This window comes from Mustelus asterias, chromosome 12 (genome assembly GCF_964213995.1).
Source record: "Mustelus asterias chromosome 12, sMusAst1.hap1.1, whole genome shotgun sequence".
NCBI classification, from domain to species: Eukaryota; Metazoa; Chordata; class Chondrichthyes; order Carcharhiniformes; family Triakidae; genus Mustelus; species Mustelus asterias.
Genome location: NC_135812.1, coordinates 56,378,268 through 56,404,091, shown reverse-complemented (window position 1 = coordinate 56,404,091; position 25,824 = coordinate 56,378,268). Strand labels below are relative to the sequence as shown.

General features: G+C 43.8%; 1 protein-coding gene across 1 annotated transcript in view; it reads left to right on the top strand.

Moving 5' to 3' along the window:
• LOC144501477 (growth factor receptor-bound protein 2) overlaps positions 1-25,824 on the top strand; it is a 198,591-nt gene that overhangs the window by 121,898 nt on the left and 50,869 nt on the right. Inside the window, exon 2 of the mRNA XM_078225262.1 lies at positions 335-432. Coding sequence (XP_078081388.1) covers positions 335-432 — 98 coding nt within the window. The remainder of the gene's footprint in view (positions 1-334; positions 433-25,824) is intronic.

The window sequence follows — 25,824 nt, the reverse complement described above, 5'->3', positions numbered from 1 at the left end:
CCACCCTGGGCTCGGAGAGAATAACTGGGAATACGGGAGAGTGCAAAAGCTTTTAGCATTGGAAAACTCAGGTCAGCCTTACCTTCATGGTCTATCCCTCAATTTGCTCTTCAGGAACATATCCAGACCACATCCCAACTCCTCGTACTCTCCATTTTGATTTATTTATAACCTTTTCGGTGAAATAAAAAGTTCCTGTCTGATTTTTCTTCTTAATCCTGACTTCATTTTTAATCTGTGTTTCTGAAGCTTTATTTTAAATGAAGATGAGCACATTGAAGGGTGCATCTGCTCATTGCCCAGTGTAACCGGCCTGTGTATGTAATCTCCACAGGTTTTAAACGAGGAATGTGATCAGAACTGGTACAAAGCTGAGCTGAATGGAAAAGATGGCTTCATCCCCAAGAACTACATTGAAATGAAACCACACCCGTAAGTGAGAGCGTTTGGCCAGCCTTCCCCAACTCTTAATGGGGTGGGTGGCAGTGGGTTGTCTGTAACCTTGTGATGGCACTTGTTGGCAACAAACTTTCTTGCTGCAAATGCCTTCACTTAATTTCTGTGGAGGAAAAGTTCAGTTCTCTCGTCAATGCTGTTTCAATAGAAGTAATGTACAGGCTGACTTCTCATGTATGTGCATCAGCAAGCCCAACTGTATGCTCTGTGAAAATATGTCTGCCTATATCTTAACCATACTTTGAACTGTTTGTGTTGTCTCAAATTTTTGGTGGTCTGACCCTGCTTGTGTAATGCTGGACTTGAATATCATTCTCATATTAAGCCTTGATATGTTTAGGCATTCATGTCGATCTGTTCAAAGAACAAAGAAAATTACAGGGCAGGAACAGGCCCTTCAGCCCTCCAACCCTGCACCGCCATGCTGCCCGACTGAACTAAAACCCCCTACCCTTCCGGGGACCATATCCCTCCATTCACATGTATTTGTCAAGACTCCCCCTTAAAAGTCACTATCGTACCTTTTTCCACCATCGTACCTGTTTCCACTACCTCCCCCGGCAACAAGTTCCAGGCACCCACCACCCTCTGTGTTTTAAAAAAAAAATTGCCTTGTACATCTTCTCTAAACCTTGCCCCTCGTACCTTAAACCTGTGTCCCCTAGTAATTGACTCTTCCATCCTGGGGAAAAAGCTATCCACTCTGTCCATGCCCCCTCATAAATCTTGTAGACTTCTATCAGGTCTCCCCTCAATGTACGTCGTTCCAGTGAGAACAAACCAAGTTTCTCCAACCTCTCCTCATAGCTAATGCCCTCCATGCCAGGCAACATCCTGGTAAAATCTTTTCTGTACCCTCTCCAAAACCTCCACATCTGTCTGGTAGTGTGGCGACCAGAATTGAACACGATATTCCAAGTGCGGCCTAACTAAGGTTCTATAAAGCTGCAACGTGACTTGCCAATTTTTAAACTCAGTGCCCCGGCTGATGAAGGCTAGCATGCCGTATGCTTTCGTGACTACCTTCTCCACCTGCACTGCCACTTTCAGTGACCTGTGTACCTGTACACCCTTTGCTTATCAATACTCTTAAGGGTTTTACCATTTATAGTATATTTCCTATCTGTATTAGACCTTCCAAAATGCATTACCTCTCATTTGTCCGGATTAAACTTCATCTGCCATCTCTCCGCCCAAGTCTCCAACCGATCTATATCCTGCTGTATCCTCTGATGGTCCTCATCGCTATCCCCACATCCACTAACCTTTGTGTCATCTGCAAACTTACTAATCAAACCAGTTACATTTTCCTCCAAATCATTTATACAGCAAAGGTCCCAGCACTGATCCCTGAGGAACACCATTTGTCACAGCCCTACATTCAGAAACACACCCTTCCACTGCTACCCTCTGTCTTCTGTGACCGAGCCAGTTCTGTATTCACCTTGCCAGCTCATCTCTGATCCCATGCAACTTCACCTTCGGCACCAATCTGCCATGAAGGACCTTGTCAAAGGCCTTACTGAAGCCCGTGCAGACAACATCCACTACCCTACCCTCTATCAAGTTAGTGAAACACAACCTCCCCTTCACAAAACCATGTTGCCTCTCGCTAATACGTCCACTTATTTCCAAGTGGGAGTAAATCCTGTCTCGAAGAATCCTCTCCAATAATTTCCCTACCACTGACATAAGGCTCATGGGCCTGTAATTACCTGGATTATTCTTGCTACCCTTCTTAAAGGACCAACATTGGCTATTTTCCAATCCTCTGGGACCTCCCCTGTAGCCAGTGAGGATACAAAAACTTCTCAGGACCCCAGCAATTTCCTCCCTGGCCTCTCTGTATTCTGGGTATATCCCATCAAGCCCTGGGGACTTGTCTACCTTAATGTTTCTCGAATCCCAAAACTACTGCCATTTTGATCTCAACATGATTCAAACTATCTACACACCCTTCCCCAGACTCATCATCTACCAAGTCCTTCTCTTTGGTGAATACTGACGCAAAGTACTCACTCATTTAATACCTGGCCCATTTCCTCTGGCTCCACAAACCGATTCGCTCCCCTGTCCTTGAGTGGGCCAACCCTCTCCATGGCTATCCTCTTGCTCTTCATATATGTATAAAAAGCATTAGGATTTTCCTTAATCCTGTTGGCCGATGCTTTTTTGTGACCCCTTTTAGCCCTCCTTACTCCTTGTTTAAGTTTCTTTCTACTTTCCTTGTATTGTACACTTGCTTCGTGTGTTCCCAGCTTCCTAGCCTTGACAAATGCTTCCTTTTTCTCTCTGACTAGTCTCACAATATCTCTCGTTATCCAAGGTTCCCAAAACTTGCCATATTATCTTTCATCCTTACAGGAATGTGCCAGTCCTGAATCCCTATCAACTTGCAATTGAAAGCCTCCCCCAATCTACTTCAGTTCCTCCCTAATATTGTTGTAATTAGCCTTCCCCCAATTTAGCACCTTAACTTGAGGACTACACTTAGCTTTATCCATCAGTCCCTTAAAGCTTACTGAATTGTGGTCACTGTTCCAGAACTGCTCCCCTACTGAAACGTCAACCACCTGGCAGGGCTCATTCCCCAATACCAGGTCCAGAACGGCCACTTCCTTCGTTGGACTATCTACATACTGTTTCAAGAAACCCTCCTGGATGCTCCTTACAAACTCTGCCCCATCCACGCCCCTAGCATAAAGTGGGCCCCGGTCGATATAGGGGAAGTTAAAATCCCCCACCACAACAACCTTGTTACTTTTACACCTTGCCAAAATCTGCCTACATATCTGTTCCTCTATCTCCCGCTGGCAGTTGGGCGACCTATAGTAAACCCCCACATTGTGACTACATCCTTCCTGTTCCTGAGCTCCACCCATATTGCCTCGCTATATGAGTCCTCCGAGGTGTCCTCCCGCAGTACAGCTGTGATATTCTTAACCAGTAGTGCAACTCCGCCACCCCTTTTACATCCCCCTCTAGCCCGCCTGAAACATCTGTATCCTAGTCATAGAGTCATAGAGGTTTATAGCCATGGAAACAGACCCTTCAGCCCAACTTGTCCATGCTGCCCTTTTTTAAAACCCCAAAGCTAATCCCAATTGCCCGCTTTTGGCCCATATCCCTCTATGCCCATCGTCCCCATGTAACTATCTAAATGCTTTTTAAAAGACACAATTGTACCCGCCTCTACTACTACCTCTGGCAACTTGTTCCAGACACTCAGACCCTCTGTGTGAAAAAATTGCCCCTCTGGACCCTTCTGTATCTCTCCCTTCTCACCTTAAACCTATGCCCTCTAGTTTTAGTCTCCCCTACCTTTGGGAAAAGATATTGTCTATCTAGCTGATCTATGCCCCTCATTATTTTATAGACCTCTAAGATCCCCACTAAGCCTCCTATGCTCCAGGGGAAAAAGTCCCAGTCTATCCAGCCTCTCCTTATAACTCAACCATCAAGTCCTGGTAGCATCCTAGTAAATCTTTTCTGCACTCTTTCTAGTTTAATAATATCCTTTCTATAATACGGTGACCAGAACTGTACACAGTATTCCAAGTGCGGCCATATCAATGTCTTGTACAACTTCAACAAGACGTCCCAACTCCTGTATTCAATGTTCTGACCGATGAAACCAAGCATGCCAAATGCCTTCTTCACCACTCTGTCCACCTGTGACTCCACTTTCAAGGAGTTATGAACCTGTGTTGTAGAACCTTGTTCTATAACTCTCCCCAACGCCCTACCATTAGCTGAGTAAGTCCTGCCCTGGTTCGATCTACCAAAATGCATCACCTCGCATTTACCTAAATTAAACTCCATCTGCCATTCACCAGCCCACTGGCCCAATTGATCAAGATCCCGTTGCAATTGGAGATAACCTTCACTGTCCACTATGCCACCAATCTTGGTGTCATCTGCAAACTTACTAACCATGCCTCCTAAATTCTCATCCAAATTATTAATATAAATGACAAATAACAATGGACCCAGCACTGATCCCCGAGGCACACCACTGGTCACAGGCCTCCAGTTTGAAAAACAACCCTCCACAACCACCCTCTGTCTTCTGTCATCAAGCCAATTTTGTATCCATTTGGCTACCTCACCCTGGTTCCCTTGAGATTTAACCTTGTGCAACAACCTACCATGCGGTACCTTGTCAAAGGCCTTGCTAAAGTCCATGTAGACAACATCAACTGCACTGCCCTCATCTACCTTCTTGGTTACCCCTTCAAAAAAACTCAATCAAATTTGTGAGACATGATTTTCCACTCACAAAGCCGTGCTGATGTCCCTAATCAGTCCTTGCATCACTAAATACCTGTAGATCCTGTCTCTCAAAATACCTTGTAACAAATTACCCCTATAGATGTGAGGCTCATCGGCCTGTAGTCCCCAGGCTTTTCCCTACAGCCCTTCTTAAACAAAGGCCACCCTCCAATCTTCAAGCACCTCACCTGTGACTATTGATGATTCAAATATCTATATCTCTGCTAGGGGACTCGCAATTTCCTCCTTAGCCTCCCACCGTGTCCTGGAATACACTTCTTCAGGTCCCAGGGATTTATCTACCTTGATGCACTTTAAGATTTCCAGCACCACCTCCTCTAAGTACACTCCTCAAGACATCACTATTTATTTCCCCAAGTTCCCTAACATCCATGCTTTTCTCAACAGTGAATATTGTTGAGAAATATTCATTTAGGATCTCACCCATCTCTTGTGGATCCGCACATAGATGACCTTGTTGATCCTTAAGAGGCCCGACTCTCTCCCTAGTTACTCTTTTGCCATTTATGTATTTGTAGAAGCTCTTTGGATTCTCCTTTGCCTTATCTGCCAAAACAATCTTGTGTTCCCTTTTTACCCTCCTGATTTCTCTCAACTCTATTCCGACACCCTCTATACTCTTCAAGGGATCCACTTGATCCCAGCTGCCTATGCATGTCATGTGCCTCACCTGAAGAAGGGGCTCAGAGCCTCGAAAGCTTGTGTGGCTTTTGCTACCAAATAAACCTGTTGGACTTTAACCTGGTGTTGTTAAACTTCTTACTGTGCCTCCTCCTTCTTGGCCAGGCCCTTAATATCCAGAGTCATCCAGGGTGCCCTCTTCTGCCAGCCTTGCCCTTCACTATAAGAGGAATGTGTTTACCCTGAACCCTGGTTAACACACTTTTGAAAGCCTCCCACTTACCAGACGTCCCTTTGCCTTCCCACAGACTCCCCCAATTAACTGTTGAAAGTTCCTGTCTGATATCATCAAAATTGGCCTTGCCCCAACTTAGAATTTTAACTTTTGGGCTTGACCTTTCATTCTCCATAGCTATCTGAAAACCAATAGAATTATGGTCACTGGTCCCAAAGCGATCCCTCACTAACACCTCTGTCACCTGCCCTTCCTTATTTCCCAAGAGGAGTTCAAGTTTTGCCCACCCCCTAATCGGGCCATCCACATAATGAGAAATTTCTCCTTAATACACAATAAATTTCTCTCCATCCAAGCCTCTAATACTATGGCCATCCCAGTCAATGTTGGGAAAGTTAATTCCCCTACTATTACCACCCTATTTTTCTTGGAGCTATCTGTAATCTCCTTGCATATTTGCTCCCCAATTTCCCGCTGACTATTTGGGAGCCTATAGTACAACCCTATCAAAGTGATTTCCCCCTCATTTCTCAGTTCAACCCATGTAGACTCAATGGGCAAATTCTCGGATATATCCCCTCTTAGTACTGCCATGATGTTTTTCTTAATCAAAAGTGCAACTCCCCCTCCTCTCTTTCCTCCTGTTCTATCTGGAATGTTAAGCTGCCAATCCTGTCCTTCCCTTAACCAAGTCTCTGTAATAACAATATCATAGTTCCAAGCTCTAAGTTCAGCTGCCTTACCTGTTACGCTTCTCGCATTGAAACAAATGCATTTCAGTCCACTAGACACTCTGATTAACAACCACACCCTGCCTGCTCTTTCTCCGAGTCTTACTGGCCCTACTCTCTGGTTCCCCTTCAGTTAATTCACCTTTGCTTTGGTTCCCACTCCTTTGCCAAACTAGTTTAAATCCTCCCGTGCGACACTAGCAAACCTCCTGGCCAGAATATTTATGCCCTTCCAGTTTAGATGCAACCCGTCCTCCTTGTACAGGTCCCACCTGCCCCGGAAGAGACCCCAATGGTCCAGATATTGCAAACGAAGGTTGTTTTCTCATGTTGTCTCTAGTTCTTTTACTGATCACCTTAAATCTATATCCTATAGTTACTGATCCTTCTGCCACGGAAGCAGTTGGTAATGAGTGTGGACTTGATTAGAATAAAGCAAAGAATCCCAGGCATGATTAGAAACTAACCATGGGGGAAGAGTTGGCATAAATCTGTGTTTTTCAAAATGAGCAGGAGTTGACCATTTAACTCAATAAACCTTTGTCATATCACCTCAGAATAATTTGTGATCCTAATCCCTTGTCCACTCTCCATATTCCTGAGTACACTTGCTTCTCAAATGAGCAGTTCATCTCCCTTCAGTTGATTTTTCATCTGTGGCCTGATGTTTCAGGGGCTCAGAATCTTAGTAAAGACTTTATTTCCTGGCATTTGCTTTTAGTCTGGTATGCTTCTAATTGTAAGATCCTGTCCCTTCTGAATTGTCCAACCTGTGCTGTCTAATATCTTAGCTGATCTAGGCCTGCATTTCTGATTCATTACTAAAATACGAACAATAGACTTCCTCACTGGGCCTATAATCTCATTACTCATTTGCATGGTATATGCATGTGAACTTTAACTCTGTTTTGCATCTTTCCAGTTTACTGACAAACACACAAAGTATGTGTTTTTGATTGTTGAGACTGTTTTACTCCATTGAGTACAGAATGGTTGTAGATATTTAAGTATATTTTTGTGCGGACTATTTGTTTTGCATGAGATATGGGCACACTGAATAAATCAGCATTTTATTGCTCACCCCTAATTACCCTTGAGAAATGGTAGTGAGCTACCTTCTTGAACCACTGCAGTCCATCAGGTGCAGGTACATCCACAGTGCTATTAGCTGAGGTTTGTAGGATTTTGACCCGGCGGCAGCAGGGGAACATTGATATTGTTCTTGGTCACAATGGTGTGGGGCTTAGGGGGCAACTTGCAGGTGGTGGTGGTCCTATGCATCTGCTGCCCTTGTTCTCTTAGGTGGTCGAGGCCACAGATTAGGCAGGTGCTGTCAAAGGAGCCTTGGTGAGTTGTTGCAGTGCATCTTATAGATGGTGTACACAGCTGTCACTGTTTGGTGGTGGAGAAAAAAAGTAGTTTATTTATTAGTCACAAGTAAGGCCTACATTAACACTGCAATGAAGTTACAGTAAAATTCCCCCGAGTCGTAACACTCCGGCGCCTGTTCGGGCCAATGCACCTAACCAGCATGTCTTTCGGATTGTGGGAGGAAACCGGAGCATCCAGAGGAAACCCACGCAGACACGGAGAACATGCAGACTCCGCACAGACAGTGACCCGGGTCCCTGGTGCTGTGAGGCAGCAGTGCTAACCACTGTGCCACCATGCTGCCCTGTATGGGAATGAATGAAGGAATGAATATATGAATGAGGGAATGAATATATGAATGAGGGAATGAATATATGTGGAAGGAGTAGCAATCAAGCGGGGCTGCTTTGCCCTGGATGGTGTGAAGCGTCTTGAGGATCTTGTGTTTCAATCAAGTCACCCCTTATTCTTCTAAACTCTGAACTGCTCTTGTAGCCATAGTATTTATATGGCTGGTTCAGGTTAGTTTTTGGTCATTGGCAACCTCCAGGGTGTTGATAGTGGGGGATTCGGTGATGATAATATCAGTGAATGTCAAGGGGAAGTGGTTGGATTCTCTCTTGTTCTGCAAAGTGTAATGATCTATTATATGAATATGCAAGATGTTTTTTTAACTAAAATTAGTGCTGTGGTGTCACTATCGCCTCATGTATGGCTGGTCAGTGATTTTTATTGGGTAACATTCCGATCAAAGTGTCACTTCCACCCATCCATTCCATTCACTATTTTAAAGTTCTGATCAGATGATTGCATACCCTCCTCATCTCTAAGGGATATAACCCAAGTTCATCCAGTCTCTCATATCATAGAAACCCTACAGTGCAGAAAGAGGCCATTGGGCCCATCAAGTCTGCACCGACCACAATCCCATCCAATCTTAGTTCAGTACCTGGCTCCCAAAACTGGGCACAATCTCTGTGCATTTCCACCTATTCTGTATTTCCCCCACTTGCACTCTATTTTCCTCTGCCTTGCTTATATCCAAAGTATACAACCCATGCATTGTTGTGACAAACTCCATCTGTTATTGTTTTGCCTATTGGTCTAATGTATCTAAATGTTTGTGCCCACCTCTTCATAGTCCACTGCCCCTCTTCGTTCAATCTCTTCTGCTAGCTTCAGTATATTCTCTCAAATCTAGATCATGAGCAGTGGACAAACTGGGCCCCCAGTACTGATAGATTGAAGGCAAGGGGCAGGAGGTTTAGAGGGGATGTGAGGAAAAACTTTATCACCCAAAAGATGGTGGGAATCTGGAACACTGCCTGAAAGGATGATGGAGGCAGAGACCCTCTTAACACTGAAGTATTTAGATGTGCACTTGCAATGTCAAGGCAGACAAGGCTATGGGCCAAGTGCTAGAAAATGGGATTAGAATAGTTTGGTGGTTTGACTTTGGCGCAGATGCAGTGGGTCGAAGGGCCTTTTTCTGTGCTGTATACCTCTTTGATTCTATAGGAAGGCCATTTCTTCTCTCTATTTGTGGCACCGGGCGCTGGATGCTTCAGTTTGTCATCCCAAATGGTCAGATTCCTGAGCTTTTATTTGTGCCTGTGAAGATATTGGAATGGAGGAGACTCCACTTGAAGCACTCCCACATCTTTCAATGTATGGAATAGATGCCTCGACACTATTCAAATAATGTGCTTCAGCCCAACCACAGGAAAACACTATTTTCCCTCACTGAGCCTCTGTACTGGGTATGTCATTTCTTCCACCAGTCACCCACACAAACTGGCACATCAGTATCAAACTGGGGCTGTTGTGCTGTGATTTATTGTCCACTGAGTGCTGTCCAAACTCTGTCCAATATGATATTACAGCAGAGTGGAGTGATGGAAATCTGGAGCTGTGACAAGGCATAGGTCATTCGTTTTTGCATCTGCTCAGTATTCAGTAAATATGGTTGCAGTTCCTGGTTATCACCATAGCAGCAGGCCAGTGCGATGACAAAACTCCATTGTAACTCAGTCTTTCATTCATTGAAATTCATTGCGGTCTTTGGATCATTTAGGCAAAGCAAAATGAGTCGGCTCATTTAAATAGAGCCCTGTTTACACAAGTTGGACAGCATCAAGCTTGATCGTGAGGCACCATGGAGACTGACTCTTAGATTAACAACGTGTGGAACTGTATCCTGGAAGGAGAAGGGCAGCCAGTTTTTTTCTGTATACAGTGCGATGGTATCTGTCCTGGGTCGCTCTGTGCTGTGTGCACTGGTGTTTACACAGGAAGGCCTGTTTGTACTTTGTACACAAGTGGTGTTTGCACAGGACAGTTCTGTGTAAACCTGTGATGTTACTGTTTATGGAAGCCCTATTTATACCATGCACTCTGCCGCACAGTTAGTAAAGCACTGCATGCTTTTTACATTTTCAGCAGAAGATTGAAGACCTTTGTGTCTTGGCATGCAACTTTCAGTTTAATATCTGTAGAAAACCTGCAGCTGTTACATTAACTATGTTTCAGTTGCTATCAGTTCAATAGGTCAATGCAGCCCAGTCATTATCGGCTCCGAAGAACAGACATTCTGCATTGTATTACATTAACTTTCTTTATGTACATTTTGGATGTGGCTAGAACAACCACCAAGGACAGCAAATATTTTGCTTTTTAAATCAATGCATGGGGGCAGATATGATGGTGTAGCTGACGTCAACACTGGCTGGGAGGCAACGAGCTGGTGCCGACTTTATCAAGCATTATAATAGCTTGATTAGCGACAGTGCACATTCTGACCCACAGGAGTTCACAATCCACAATGTCAGCTATGAAACTCTTTCTTATTCTGTAAGAGATTCGCTACAGAAGAGCATCACTCAGCTTGCATTAAGCTGGAATTCTATATGGAGGGAATGATTTGTAATATGTTTGTGGCAGTGATGCCCTTTGGCATTGTGAGCACAAGTTTCAAACAAGGTGGGTGCTGGTTTATGTGGCGTGTCACAAGCAGAAACTATGGCTCGTGACACAAAGTTTCATTCATTGGCTTCTCAAAATCTCTCGGTGCAGAAGAGGACCTTCAGCCCATCGGATCTGCACTGATACATGAGAAACACCTGACCTACCTACTAACCTCATTTACCAGCACTTGGCCCATAGCCTTGAATGTTACAACGTGCTGAGTGCTCATCCAGATAGTTTTTAAAGGATGTGAGGCAACTCGCCTCCACCACCCTCCCAGGCAGCGCATTCCAGACCATCACCATTATAGAATTCCTACACTGCAGCAGGAGGCCATTTGGTCCATTGAGTCTGCACCAACAACAATCCCACCCAGGCCCTATCCCTCTGACCCCACTTATTTACACCGTTAGTCCCCCTGACTAAGGGGCAATTTAGCATGGCCAATCAACCTAACCCGCCCATCTTTGGAGTGTGGGAGGAAATCAGAGCAACCAGAGGAAATCCTTGAAGACACGGGGAGAAGATGCAAACGCTACACAGTCACCCAAGACCAGAATTGAACCCGGGTCCCTGGAAATTGAACTAGCCACTGTGCCCCCATGCCACCCCTCTTCTGGGTAGAAAGGTTTTTTCCTCGTACCCTCTCTTAAACATCCAGCCCCTCACCTTCATCTTGTGTCCCCAATATGTGAGAAACACAAGACCTCCACCTAATCCCATTTACCAGCACTTGGCCCATAGCCTATAATGTTATGATGTGCCAAGTGCTCATCCAAGTACTTTATAAAGGAAGTGAGTCAACCCGCCTCGACCACCATCACAGGAAGCACATTTCAACCGTCCTCGCCCTCTGTGTAAAAGGGTTTTTCCTCCCCTAAACCTCCTGCCCCTCACCTTGAACCTATGTCCCCTCGTGACTCACCTTTCAACTAAGGGGAACAGCTGCTCCTTATCCACTCTGCCCATGTCCCTCATAATCTTATACACCTCGATCAGGTCGCCCCTCAGTCTTCTCTAACAAAAACAACCCAAGCCTACCCAACCTCTCAACTTAAATGTTCCATCCCAGGCAACATCCTGGTGAATTTCCTCTGCACTCCCTCCAGTGCGATCACATCCTTCATATAACGTGGTGACCCAGAACTGCACACACTACTCCAGCTGTGGCCTCACCAAAGTTCTAGACAACTCCTAACCTCCCTGCTTTTGTAATCTATGGCTCAATTGATAAAGGCAAATGTCCCATATGCCTTTTCACCACCCTACTAACATGTCTTTCTGTATTCTGAAAACTATGGACAAACATGCCAAGGTCTCTTTGCTCTACAGAACTTCCTAGTGTCATGCCATCCATTGAATACTTCCTTGTCAAATTACACCTTCCAAAGTGTATCAGCTCTCACTTTTCAGAGTTAAATTTTATCTGCCCATTTGACCATCCCGTCTATTTCTTCCTGTAGCCCAAGACACTCAACCTCACTGTTAACCACCTAGCCAATCTTTGTGTCATCTACAAATTTACTAATCCGCCTCTCTCTCTCTTATCTATGTTGTTTATATAAATGATGAACAATACGATACCCAGCATGGATCCCTGTGGTATGCCACTGGACACTGGCTTCCATTCACTAAAGCAGCCTTCTGTCAGCACCCTCCGTCTCCTACAACTGAGCCAATTTGGAATCCACTTTATCAAATTACCTTGTATCCCATGTGCATTTGTCGTCTTTATAAGCCTCCCACGTGGCATTTTGTCAAAGGCTTTGCTGAAATCCATATAAACTGTCGCAAACTACACTACCCTCCTCTACACACCTGGTCACCACCTCAGAAAATTGAATCAAATTTGTTGGGCATAACCTCCCTCTGACAAAGCCATATTGACTATCCCTGATCAGCCTTTGCCTCTGCAAGCGGAGATTGATGCTCTCCTTCAGAATTTTCTCCCAATAGTTTCCCTACCACTGACATGAGACTCACTGGTCTGTAGTTCCTTTTTTTTTAAGAGCTTAGGTTTATTCATTAATGTCACAAGTAGTGTCGCATTTACATTGCAGTGAAGTTTACTGTGAAAATCCCCTAGTCGCCACACTCCGGCGCCTGTTCGGTTATACTGAGGGAGAATTTAGCATGTCCAATGCACCTAGCCTGCACGTCTTTCAGACTGTGGGAGGAAACCCACGCAGACATGGGGAGAATGTCAGTGCAGAGTCTGCACTGTGACCCAAACCAGGAATCCAACCTGGGGCCATGGCGCTTTGAGGCAGCAGTGCTAACCACTGTGCTACCGTGTCTGGCTTATCTCTACAACCCTTCTTAAATAGCGGAACCACATTAGCTATTCTCCAGTCCACTGGCATCTCCTCTATGGCTAGAGAGGAATTAAAAATTTGGGTCAGAGCCCTTGCAATCTCCTCCCTTGCCTCCCACAGCAGCAATTAATCCGGATCTGGAGATTTGTCCACATTTAAGCCTGCCAACATCTCCAATATCTGTCTATCCCAGTTAATGTTGGGAAAGTTCAAATCCCCTAATGTAATTACCCTATTATTATTTTTACACCCTCTGCGAATTGTGCACATATTTACTCCTATCTGGGGGTCTATAGTCAACAAGTAGCAATGTGACTTCCCCCTTTTTATTCCTAAATTCTCCCTACAAAGATTCACTTGATGCCACCTCTAAGATATCATCTCTCCTTACTCCAGTAACTGACTCCTTAACTAATAATGCAATACCTCTTCCTCTTTTACCCCCTCCCCTGTCCCTCCTGAAGATTTTATATCCCGGAATGTTGAGCTGCCAATCCTGCCCCGTCCCCCTCTAAACAACCACGATGTTATGATGGCTGCAATATCACGCTTCCATGTGTCAATCATCGCCCTTAACTCATTTATTTTACCTGTAATACTCCTGGCATTAAAGTGGAAACCACTCCCTTGAAACTTGATACAACTGTGCTCCATCTGACTTGATTGTTTTACTGTATTATGCTGTGTCCCTATTTAGTGTAAACGCCGACCAACATCACGAGCAGACCTGCCTGCAAGGACATTAGTCCCGCTCTGGTTCAAATGTAGACCGTCCCACTTGTACAGGTGCTACCTTCCCACAAAATGGTCCCAGTGATCCAGGAATCTAATACCTTCCCTCCTGCACCATCTCGTAAGCCACGCAGTCATCGGCACTATTCTCCTATTTCTGTGTTCACTCACACGTGTCAGAGATTACAATCCAAGAGGTTCTGCTTTTTAGTCTACTGCCTAGCTCCCTGAATTCTCGATGCAAGACCTCATCCTTCTTTCTATCCATGCCATTGTTACCAACATGCACCGTGACCTCTGCCTTATCACCCTCCCCTTTCCGGATGCCCTGCAGCCGTTCACTGACATTCCTGACCCTGGCACCAGGGAGGCATCCCGGAGTCACGTTGATAGCCCCAGTAGCGCCTATCTGTTCCCCTGGCTATAGAATCCCCATTACTATTGCTGCTCTTCTCTTCCTGTCCTCTCCTGTACACACAGCTGTTTGTGGTGCCAGAAACTTGGCTCTGTCAGCACTCCTTGGAGGAACCAGCACCCTCATCAGCCTCCAAAATGGAATACCCATTTGTGGGCGAGATCCCAGTGGACTCCTGACCTACATGCCTATTTCACTTAGACTGCCTGGTGGTCACCCATTCTCTTCCTTCCTCATGACCATGAAACCATTGTCAATTGTTGGAAAAACCCATCTGGTCCACGAATGTCCCTTGGGGAAGGAAATCTGCCATCCTGACCTGGTCTGACCTACATGTGACTCCAGAGCCACAGCAATGTGGTTGACTTTCAATTGCCCTCGACAACTAGGGATGGGCAATAAATGCTGGCTGGCCAGCCAGCGAACCACGTGTCCCATGAATGAATTTTTTTTTTAAAAGTCCTTTCAGCCGCAGTGTGACCACCTCTTTAAACGTGCTATTCACAGTGGATGCTCCACGATGTCTCCAGCTCCAAAACCCGAGCTCCCAGGAACTGCAGCTGAGCATACTTGCACACATGCTAGTCCCGGGCAATGTGGAAATGTGCCCAGCTTCCCAGATAGAGCAGGAGGTGTAAACCGTGGCTTTGAGCTGTCCTGCCAGGACTAAACCCTTTAAATTTAAAACTTGAGAATTTTTTTAATAAGTAAAATAAATTAAATAAGTCCTTACCCTTGTTTAAACAATGACTTGCAATTTAAAGTTTGTTTATTAGTGTCACAAGTAGACTTGCGTTAACACTGCAATGAAGTGACTGAAAATCCCCTAGTCGCCACACTCCGGCGCCTGTTCAGGTAACACTGAGGGAGAATTTAGCATGGCCAATGCACCTAACCAGCACGTCTTTTGGACTGTGGGAGGAAACCAGAGCACCCGGAGGAAACTCATGCAGACACGGGGTGGGGAGGGAACATGCAGACTCCGCACAGACAATGACCCAAGCTATAATCTAATAACAATTGCTCAATCTTGCCCACTACTCACCAAAGCAGTTTCCTTGCTTCTGAAGCTCTGCTGTGCTTCATTCCTCTCCTGCCTGGACTGAGCTCCGCTCTCGGTCTGTCAGCTTCACCTTATTTTACCCAAGTCCCTGTTTTTGGCTGACTCCAAAGCGTACTCATTGCAGCAAGCAGCACACTCGTTCTCAGATTGCCAGGCGGGACATGAGCTCTCATTTTCCTGATTATTGCACCGACCCAGCGATGACTAAACCAATAATATAACCACTTCACTATCACACCAATCATCTTGTATATCAATGGAGGAGATGCTGATGTGGAGCTGAATGTTACCAGTACAAGCTGATCCAGTGTATCATTACAGTTTACAGCTGATGGATACAGTGAAGCTAACAAGGAGAGTATTGCAGAATCACTGGCCTGAGTTGCTGAAAGTATGGTTTTGGGTTTTGATACATGAGCAGGTGAGGGTGATTTTAGGGGAATGAAAAGATGTTGCGGTGGAAGCAGTATATGTGGCTGAACACCAAACTTAGGTTCCACACATTCAGGCTGGCAATAACTGAGATGATGGGCCGGTGGGTCATGTGCGTTTATTGAGCCAAGAGATTGCTCCAAGTTTGAAGATTTAGCTCATTCGTCTCTTAAAGTCAAATTGTCGTTGGTGATGTTGGGAACAATGGGTTGATGGTGGTGATGTAGAGCTAATATAACATGTACTGAAGGCAAAATCTAAATGATGCAGAAGACCAAGGATGGAGTCCTGAGGTACTAAACGGGCAAAGTGCAAAGGAGAAGTCATTAAAAAATAATGAATAAAGCAGAGGTAGCAGTGCAGTAGAGATGGACTGCAGAGGAGAAATATTCAGGGTCAGTGGAGAAGTTGAAAAGATCGCAGTGTCACTGATATTTAATCAGTAATCTTAATAAGAACATAAGAACTAGGAGCAGGAGTGGGCCATATGGCCCCTCGAGCCTGCTCCACCATTCAATGAGATCATTACTGATCTTTTCATGGACTCAGCTTCACTTATCCACCCACTCACCATAACCCTTAATTCCTTTACTGTTCAAAAATCTATCTATCTTTGCCTTTACAAACATTCAATGAGGTACCCTCAACTGCTTCACTGGGCAGGGAATTCCACACAATTGTAACCCTTTGGGTGAAGAAGTTTATCCTCAAGTCGGTACTCAATCTGCTCCCCCCTTATTTTGAAGCTATGCCCCCTGGTCCTAGTTTCACCTGCCAGTGGAAACAACCTCCCTGCTTCTATCTTATCTATTCCCTTCATAATCTTTTATGTTTTTATAAGATCTCCCCTCATTCTTCTGAATTCCAATGAGTATAGTCCCAGTCTACTCAGTCACTCCTCATAAGCCAACCCTCTCAACTCTGGAATCAACCGAGTGAATCTCCTCTGCACTCCTTCCAGTGCCAGCATATTCTTTCTCAAGTAAGGAGACCAAAATTGTACAAAGTACTCCAGGTGTGGCCTCACCAGTACCTTATACAGCTGCACCATAGCCTCCCTATTTTTAAACTCCATCCCTCTAGCAATGGAGGACAAAATTCCATTTGCCTTCTTAATTACCTGCTGCACCTGCAAACCAACCTTTTGCGATTCATGCACAAGGACACACAGATCCCTCTTGCACAGCAGCATGCTGCAATTTGTTACCATTTAAATAGTCCATTTTGCTGTTATTCCTACCAAAATGGATGACCTCACATTTACCAACATTGTGCTCCATCTGCCAGACCCTTGTCCACTCAAACCACCTATATCCCTTTGCAGACATTGTGTCCTCTGCACACTTTGCTCTACCACTCATCCTAGTGCCATCTATGAATTTTGACACACTATACTTGGTCCCCAACTCCAAATCATCTATGTAAATTGTAAACAATTGTGATCCCAACTCTGATCCCTGAGGCACATCACTAGTCACTGATCGTCAATCAGAAAAACACCCATTTACCCCCACTCTTTGCTTTCTGTTAGTTAACCAATCCTCTATCCATGCTAATACATTACCCATAACACCGTGCACCTTTATCTTATGTAGTAGTCTTTGGTGCGGCACCTTGTCAAATGCCTTCTGGAAATCCAGATGCACCACATCCACAGGCTCCCCATTGTCCACTGCGCACGTAATGTCCTCAAAGAATTCCACCAAATTGGTCAAGCATGATCTGCCCTTCATGAACCCATGCTGCATCTTCCCAATGGGACAATTTATATCCAGATGTCTCGCTATTTCTTCCTTGATAGATTCAAGCATTTTCCCTACTACAGAAGTTAAGCTAACTGGCCTATAATTACTCGCCCTTTGTCTACCTCCTTTTTTAAACAGTGGCGTCACATTTGCTGTTATCCAATCTGCTGAAACTGCCCCAGAGTTCAGCGAATTTTGGTAAATTATCACTCGTGCATTTGCTATTTCCCCTGCCATCTCTTTTAATACTCTTGGATGCATTCCACAGGGTCAGGAGACTTGTCTATCTTTAACCCCATTAGCTTGCCCAACACTACCTCTTTAGTGATAGTTTCTAGGTCCTCACCTGCCATAACCACCTTGTCATCAATTGTTGGCATGTTATTTGTGTCTTCCACTGTGAAGACCGACACAAAATACCTGTTCATTTCCGGTTATTACACCTTGATCTGTGATTGAATGCAAGTCTAATTTCAGGGTTTGGACATGGAGAGATGAGAGCAGAGACATGAGTTGAACATTTCAAATCAAAACGAGGTTGGTGGGTGGTCAGGGGAAGCTTGGAGATTGGGACCAAGCAGAACCCTGAGGCGAATATGGAGTAAAAACATTAAAAGGTAAATTGGAATTGCAAACAGTGATCCCCATTTAGTTTGCATCCGAGGATTTAAACAACTTTAGTTGATTTCCAGTTCCTTCTAGCGAGGCTGTGGAAAATGTCAATGTGCGAGTGGTTTGAACCTGGGCATACAAGAATTTATTTTCCTTGTCTGATTTCTCCCATGCTGTAGGCATGGGTTTACTGCAGTATGGTTCCATGGCTGTGGGATGCCCTTTAGTGTCTCACCCGTTGTCTTAACATCGATAGTGATTACCATGGATTTGTTTATTTTTAGTTTTCTTGGTAGTCACTAGGAGCAGATCCCAGGCAATCTTTACATCATTCCAGTGCCCTTTCTTACACGAGTTAGCTTGGTATTAAGGACAATCCTGGTGTGTATAGCTCACAGAATGAACTGTTGATATCTTGATGTCCACAGAGTATAAGTAGTCTGTTATTCAAAACCACAGTTCATGAAGTTTGTTAACTTCAGGGAGATTCTCAAGGCTTCAACCACTGACCAGAGAAGAGTTTGGTTTGTAGAGTAGCCAGTAAGATGGAAATGGACTGAAAATACTCTTTTCTAACAGTCAGTGGAGTGTGTGAATTGACCAGTTTGAATTTGGAGTCGGTTATTTTTCACAATGCTTTAATGTTACACAACAATCACCAAATGCCACAGCACAAGAGGATAATTTCTTCACTGTTGGTTGCGGTTTAGTGATTTTTTTTCAGTACTGTTGTTTTTGATTGGTAGACTGTTTCTTCATCAGATTTGTAGCTAGCAATGACAGGCTCTTTTGCAGTTATGTTGTTCTAGCCCTTTTGCTGGTTAAGTATAGGATGGAGTGATGGGGATAAAAACAAACTGTTATCCTGATTGGATTTTGAGGCATACTTTGGTGTTTGTTGTCTCAAGAGTTGTACAGTTCTATCTGTGGACATGGATTGTACAAAGATTGTGAGTGCTGTTGCCCCTCCCTGCTCAGTACACCAACTCCTGAGCCTCACATCAGCATTAACATTGTCTTAATACTGGCTCAATCTTGTACTAATACCACCATCTCCCAACAGCAAGGCATTGAGCCACTAACTGCAATACTCAAATAGTTACTGGACTTGCTACTACCCATTTCAAAGAAAGGATAGATTTTATATAGCACTCCTCATAATGAAAAAACGTGCAAATGTACTTCACAGACGGTGAAGTCCTTTGGAAATGTATTTGCTGGTGTAATGTCGGAAAATATAGCAATTAGTTTGCCCAGGGAAAAATTACAGAAGCAGGAATATCAAAAAATGCCAAAATGATACGTTTTGGTGAAAATTCATGTACTCAAGGTAGGATAATAGAAGCAGTGCACGTTGAGTGCTGAGAGTTCGAATATAGTGGAGATCTGTTTTGTTCGAGCAGTTACAACATCAGACGAAGAGAGTTTTGATACAATTGGGAATACTAAAGAGAGCCATCAATGGAAAAACGTGTAATGTGATTTATTTTAGTAGGAAGAATGCAGAGAGGCAATACAAAATAAAGGTAACAATTTGAAAGAGGTTGCACGAGCAGAGGGATCTGAGTGTATATCTGCATAAATCATCGAAGGCGTCAGGGCAGGTTGAGAGCATGTTTAATAAATAGTATGGCATTCTGGATTTCGTTAAGAAGGGCATAGAGTAAAATAGCAAGCAAGTTACATTAAGCCTATGCAAAATACTGGTCCACCCTCAGCTGAAGTATTGCACCCACTTCTGGGCACCACACTTTAGGAAGGATATGAAGGCATTGATGAGGGTGCAGAAAAGATTGATGAAAATGATTGCAGGAATGAGAAACTTCACTTACTTTGATTGGAGAAGTTGGGGCTATTTTTTTGGAGGAGAAGATGGAGATGAGATTGGATAGAGGTATTCAAAATCATGAAGGGTCTGGATAGAACAACTAAAGAGAAACTGTTCCCCTTGGTGGAAAAGTAGTGAATCAGAGAGCACAGATTTAAGGTCAAAAGAGGAAAGGCTGGAAAATCTCAGCAGTTCTGGCAGCATCTGTAAGGAGAGAAAAGAGCTGACGTTTCAAGTCCAGGTGACCCTGGACTCGAAACGTCAAAGCTAAAAGGCATCGAAAGTGGGAGATACTTATACAGGGTAAGGGAATGAAAGATGAGTCACAAAAACAAGGGGAAAGGCTGCCAATGGCAGTCCATTAGAGAGAATAGAAGGTGTGAATGGCCAAACGGCAGAGAAGCTGCAATCAGAGGGTAAACTGTGACAGATAAAGATGTGGGGGGAGGGGTGGGAGAGAGGTAAAATTGAGAAAAGGGGAGAAAAGGTAAGGAAAGGGGGATAAAATAGGAGGAAAGATGGGGGGGGGAAGAAAAATGAAGAAAGACAATAAAGAAATAAAAGGTAGAGAGCAGCTAAAATTAAATAAAATGAAAACAAAGGGGTCGAGGTGGGGTAGAACTAATTATCTGAAGTTGTTGAATTCGATGTTGAGACAGGAAGGTTGTAACGTGCCCAGCCGGAAGATGAGATGCTGTTCCTCCAGTTTGCGTTGAGCTTCTCTGGACTTTGCAGTAAGCCAAGGACAAATTTAAGGTAATTGGCAAATGAAGCAATGACAGCATGATGCAAATCTTTTCTATGCAGCAAGTGGTTAAAAACTGGAATGCACTGCCTGAGCCTGTGGTGGTGGTAGCTTCAATTGAGGAAATTGGATTTGTATTAGTGAAGGAAGAGTTACAGGGCGGCTAGTGAATCTTTCCTTGAGGAAGCCAGCACAGACACGATTGGCCAAATGGCCACCATCTGTGCTGTAACCATTTGATTCCAGGGCCTGGATAGCCACGGGATGGGTGGGTAAACTTGGTTACCAAGGATTGTGGAGTCAGATCTTGGGGAATGGGATTTGATGGGGGAATGAGATTTGATGGGGGAATTCAAAGGTTTAGAGGGGATGTGAAAAATCACATTCGAGAAGCAAAGTGGGATTATGAGAAAAGGGTGGTAAAAGGAGTAGGGCTGATTAGGGAACAAAAACGGGATTTACACATGGAGGCAGAGGGCACGGCTGAGGTTGAAGGAAATTGCAGGGGCGCTAGCCATAATCTTCCAGTCTTTTCTAGACTCAAGGCAGGTGCCAGAGGACTGGAGAATTGCAAATGTTCTGTGTTTGTTCAAAAAAGGGTGTAAAGATAGCCCCAGGAATCACAGGCAAGTCAGTTTAATATCAGTGATGGACAAGCTTCTAGAAGTAATTATTAGGGATAAAAATAGTCGTCTCACAGAAAAGTGTGGGTTGATTACCAAGTGCCAACATGGCTTTCTAAAGGGGAAATTGTGTTTAACTAATTTGCTGGAGTTTTTTAAGGAGGTAACAAAGGATTAGTTAGGACAATGCTGCTGATATGGTGTACATGGACTTTCAGAAGACATTTGATACAATGCTACTTAAACAGACTTGAGAAAATTTATTGAATAACAGTAGCAGCATGGGTACAAAATTGGCTGAATAATAAGAAACAGAGAGCAACAGTCAATGGATAGTTTTTGGGCTGGAGGAAGGTTTGTAGTAGTGTTCCCCAGGGGTTGGTATTGGGACCCTTGCGTTTCCTGATGTATATTAATGATCTAGATTTTGGTGTAGAACTTCAAAAGGACTTCGACAAGTTCTTGGAGTGAGCAGATAGGTGGCAGATGAAGTTCAATATAGAGATGTGTGAGGTGATGCAGTTTGGAAGGAAGAACATGGAGAGGCAATATAAACAAAGGGGTGAAATTCTTAAAGGGGTGCAGGAGCAGAGGGAACTGGGTCTATATACACGTTGATCGTTGAAAGTGGCAGGACAGGTGGAAAGAGCAGTTAATAAAACATTGTATTCTAGGCTTTATTAATAGGGACACAGAGGACATGAGCAAGGAGGTTATGCTGAACTTAAAGACATTAGTCAGACCTCAGCTGGAATATTGTATACAGTTCTGAGTGCCACACTATAGGAAGGATGTGAACACATTGAAGAAAGTGCAGAAGAGGTTTACAAGAATCGATCCAGGGATGAGAAACTTCAGTTTGAGGACAGATTGGAGAGGTTGGGGACTGTTCTCTTTAGAGAATAAGGCTAAGAGGAAATTTGATAGAGATGTTCAAAATCATGAGAGGGCTGGACAGAGTAAATAGGGAGAAACTGTTCCTGCTCATAAAAAGATCAAGAACGAGAGGGCACAGATTTAAAGTCATTTGCAAAGGAAGCAAATGTGATGTGAGAAAAGCTTTTTCACACAGCGAGTGGTTCAGGTCTGGAATGTTCTGTCTGGATTGTGGTAGAGGCATTCAAGAGGACATTAGATGATTATTTGAATAGAAATAATGTGGGGAAAAAGAAGGGGAATGGTGCTCAGTTATGATGCTCGTTTGGAGAACCGGTGCAGACATGATGGGCCAAATGGGCGCCTCCTGCGCTATAACAATTGTGATTCTGTGAATTTGGCGACAAGACTTGGACTTTGGATGGGAGTGTTGAGTCGCTGACGATGGGCTCGAATGTTGAGATTAATTTTGGAAGATGAAAATCAATGTGTTCAGTCGCTGTCACAGCCCTATTCCCTATCCATTGGTATACCCCTCTCTGGCCAGTATCTTGGGCTGAACCAGGCCACGTGCAATCTTGATATCCTATTTGACTCTGAGCACAATTCTCATATTCTCTCCATCACTAAAATTGCTCATCTGCACCACCATAACAGAAGAATTAAGAGGAGGAATAGGCCGTTTGGCCTCTTGAGCATGCTCAGCCATTTAATAAGACCTTGACTGATCTGCTTGTGGCCTTAACGCCACTTGCCTGCCTGAACCCCCCTTCTCCCCAAACCCTCAACTCCCTTGTTAATCAAAAATCTGTCTAATTTGGCCTTGAATATATTGAATGACCCAGCCTCCAAAGCTTTCTAGGGAAGAGAATAACACACACCAACTATCCTCTGAGAATAAATTTCTCCTCATCTCTGTTTTAAAATGTAGGCCACTTATTTTTAAATAGTGCCCCTAATTCAAGATGCCTAACGAGAGGAAACACCCGCTCAACATCTACCCTGTTAAGCCCCCTCAGAATCTTATTTCAATGAGATCACCCACCTCTCATTCTTCTAAACTTCAGTGAATGTAAATCCAACCTGCTCAGCTTCTTGTAACAAGCACCTTAACTCAGGAATCAGCCTAGTGAACCTTCTCTGCACTGCTTGTAAGATCGCAAACTGAAATGGTAATTCTGTTTCTTTCCTTAGATGCTGCCAGACCTCCTGAATGTTTGCAGCATTTTCTGTTTTATATAGTCTAAGCTGATATTTAATGGAGCACTGAGGGAGTGTTGAATTGTCAAATGTACCATCAGCTGCCCTACCATCACCAATGTGTTAATTATATTAGTTTATAATTAAAGCCTACACTTTTGCCTTTTTTTCTCACTCAAGGAAACGAACAAATTTCAGAAAGATAACATTTAGCACAACAATAAATTGAATTTAAAATAAAACTTGAGGTATTGAGAAAATAAAGAAAAATTGCTGAGTGAAAGCAAAGGTGCGAGTGAGTGCATGTGAGTGTGTGTGACAGTGAGGAAGAGTGCATGCAGATGCCTGGCAGTGGTTGCGGACCTTATTTCCATTCTCTGCATTCTCATGCATTCAACACCCCACACCAACCTATATACATTTACCTATTCACAGTGACTGAATGAGCACCCTGCGACTGTGAATGAGCCACACACACCAACACTTCGTTCTCTCACTTGGTAATTTTTATTAATTGCTTTTCTTAACTTGTGGAATGAGTGCTATGATAAACAACCCCCCTACTGAGTGAGAAGGTTAGCCAAGCTTGCACTAGATGGACTGCAACAGTTCAAAAACAAAGTTCTCCACCACCTTAAAGCCAATTAGGAGAGTGGACCAAATACTGTCCTAACCAGCAATGCTCTCATCCCGTAAAGTAATAAAACAGATGGCTGGGAAGGACCCTTGGGGCATTTCAGTCTCATGAAAGGTTCAATATGCTTTTAAGCAAAGGGTGTGGGTACAGGCTTGGTGGTGTGGGGGTATGCCAGTTTGAGGAGGCAGGGGTGGTGAAGAGGGGGAGAACCATTTAAATTGCATTCAACAAGAATCTCTGGTGAGATGTGGTTGAAACTAGCAAAAGGAATAAAAAAGCAAGTGAAAATGAGATGTTTTCACTTGACTGGATTTGTTGCTGGATTTCGCAATTTTGAAAACATGCACGTGTTGACCCAAATTTATTCTCAAGCCGGCAGATGCAATGTTGATTTGATTCAAATCTGGGCTTGTGTGTGGTTGGGCAAAATGGAATTGACAACTCTGGCCAGCACATTCCATGATTTGGGGCAGTGGGAGGTTTCAGAGAAAGTTTGTAAATGCTGGCCTGTAGAAAGGGCACTCATGATGTGGAGATGCCAGCGTTGGACTGGGGTAAACGCAGTAAGAGTTTTAACAACACCAGGTTAAAGTCCAACAGGTTTATTTGGTAGCAAATGCCATTAGCTTTCGGAGCGCTGCTCCTTCGTCAGATGGAGTGGAAATTTCCACTCCATCTGACGAAGGAGCAGCGCTCCGAAAGCTAATGGCATTTGCTACCAAATAAACCTGTTGGACTTTAACCTGGTGCTGTTAAAACTCTTACTGTAGAAAGGGCACCATTTGCTGTACAGTCTGCACTCTGTTTTCTCCTGGTTGATCTGTTTTGTGCTCTTAACTCTGCTGGCTTTTTAAATCTACATTTATGCTGCACATTGTGGTTTCCTTCACTTATCCTGGAAATGTTTTAGCCTGTCCCCAAATGGTCATTAGTGCTTCAATCAAGAAAATTGCAACAGAGTCTCTACGGACCTTTTCTTGGCGTGGTATCCAGTCAGTGATGGGTAGGGCTTTTGGCAGTGTTTTTGTTATTTGGTTGTTTCTGCATTAACTCTTCCTGGTGTTTTGATGCTTCATTCCAGAGTTCAAATATCAAAGCCATCTGACATCCTTGGCCTTGGTTCAGTGCTGCACCAATTCAGTTTGCTCCTCAGTACACTCTTCAAACCTTTCTTCTGTCTCCCCATGAACACTTGACGTTTTTGAGTTCACAGAAACCCACAGCAAGCCTATCGTTATTTGTATTATAATGTATTTGGCTTTTCAAACCGCATTTGGGAAGGTTCCACACACGAGATTTTACACAAAATCAAGCTCATGGGATGGGGCAATTTGATTTCATGGATGAAGCATTGGTTCAGTCAGAAAACAGGATATAAATAAATAAAAAATAAACAATTTATATCAGCAACATGGCTGGGGAAGCTAAGTGTATTAAATTTAAATCTGAGTAATGTTGAAAAAAGATTATTTTTGCACATTTGGCATCACAAGGATGGCATGGATTTGGGGGGGTGGTTTGGCAGGGACGAATAAGATGATGAAATTGGTTAACTGAAACAAAATGGTGGGAAATTATTTGATGCGGCTTACTTGGAACCTATTTTTTGGGTTAAAAGAAGATTTGAATGAGTTTGAAAAGTTGTCAGATGAATTAGAATTGTTGAATCTAAAGATGAAAAAGATAAATCTACAACATGCAGGGTTTCTACATCGTCAGTCTCCAATGGGCATGACAGTGCACAAACAGACTTATGACATGTTGGAATTTATTATAAAAGATATAAGAGTAAAGACATCTTACTGCAATTAGAATAGAATAAGACTTCAGTAAGATCACACCTGGGCTACTGTATGCAGCTTTGATCTCCTTACCCAAGAAAGAGTAAAGAGGTTAGATGGATTGGCCACGTGAAATGCGCAGTGATACA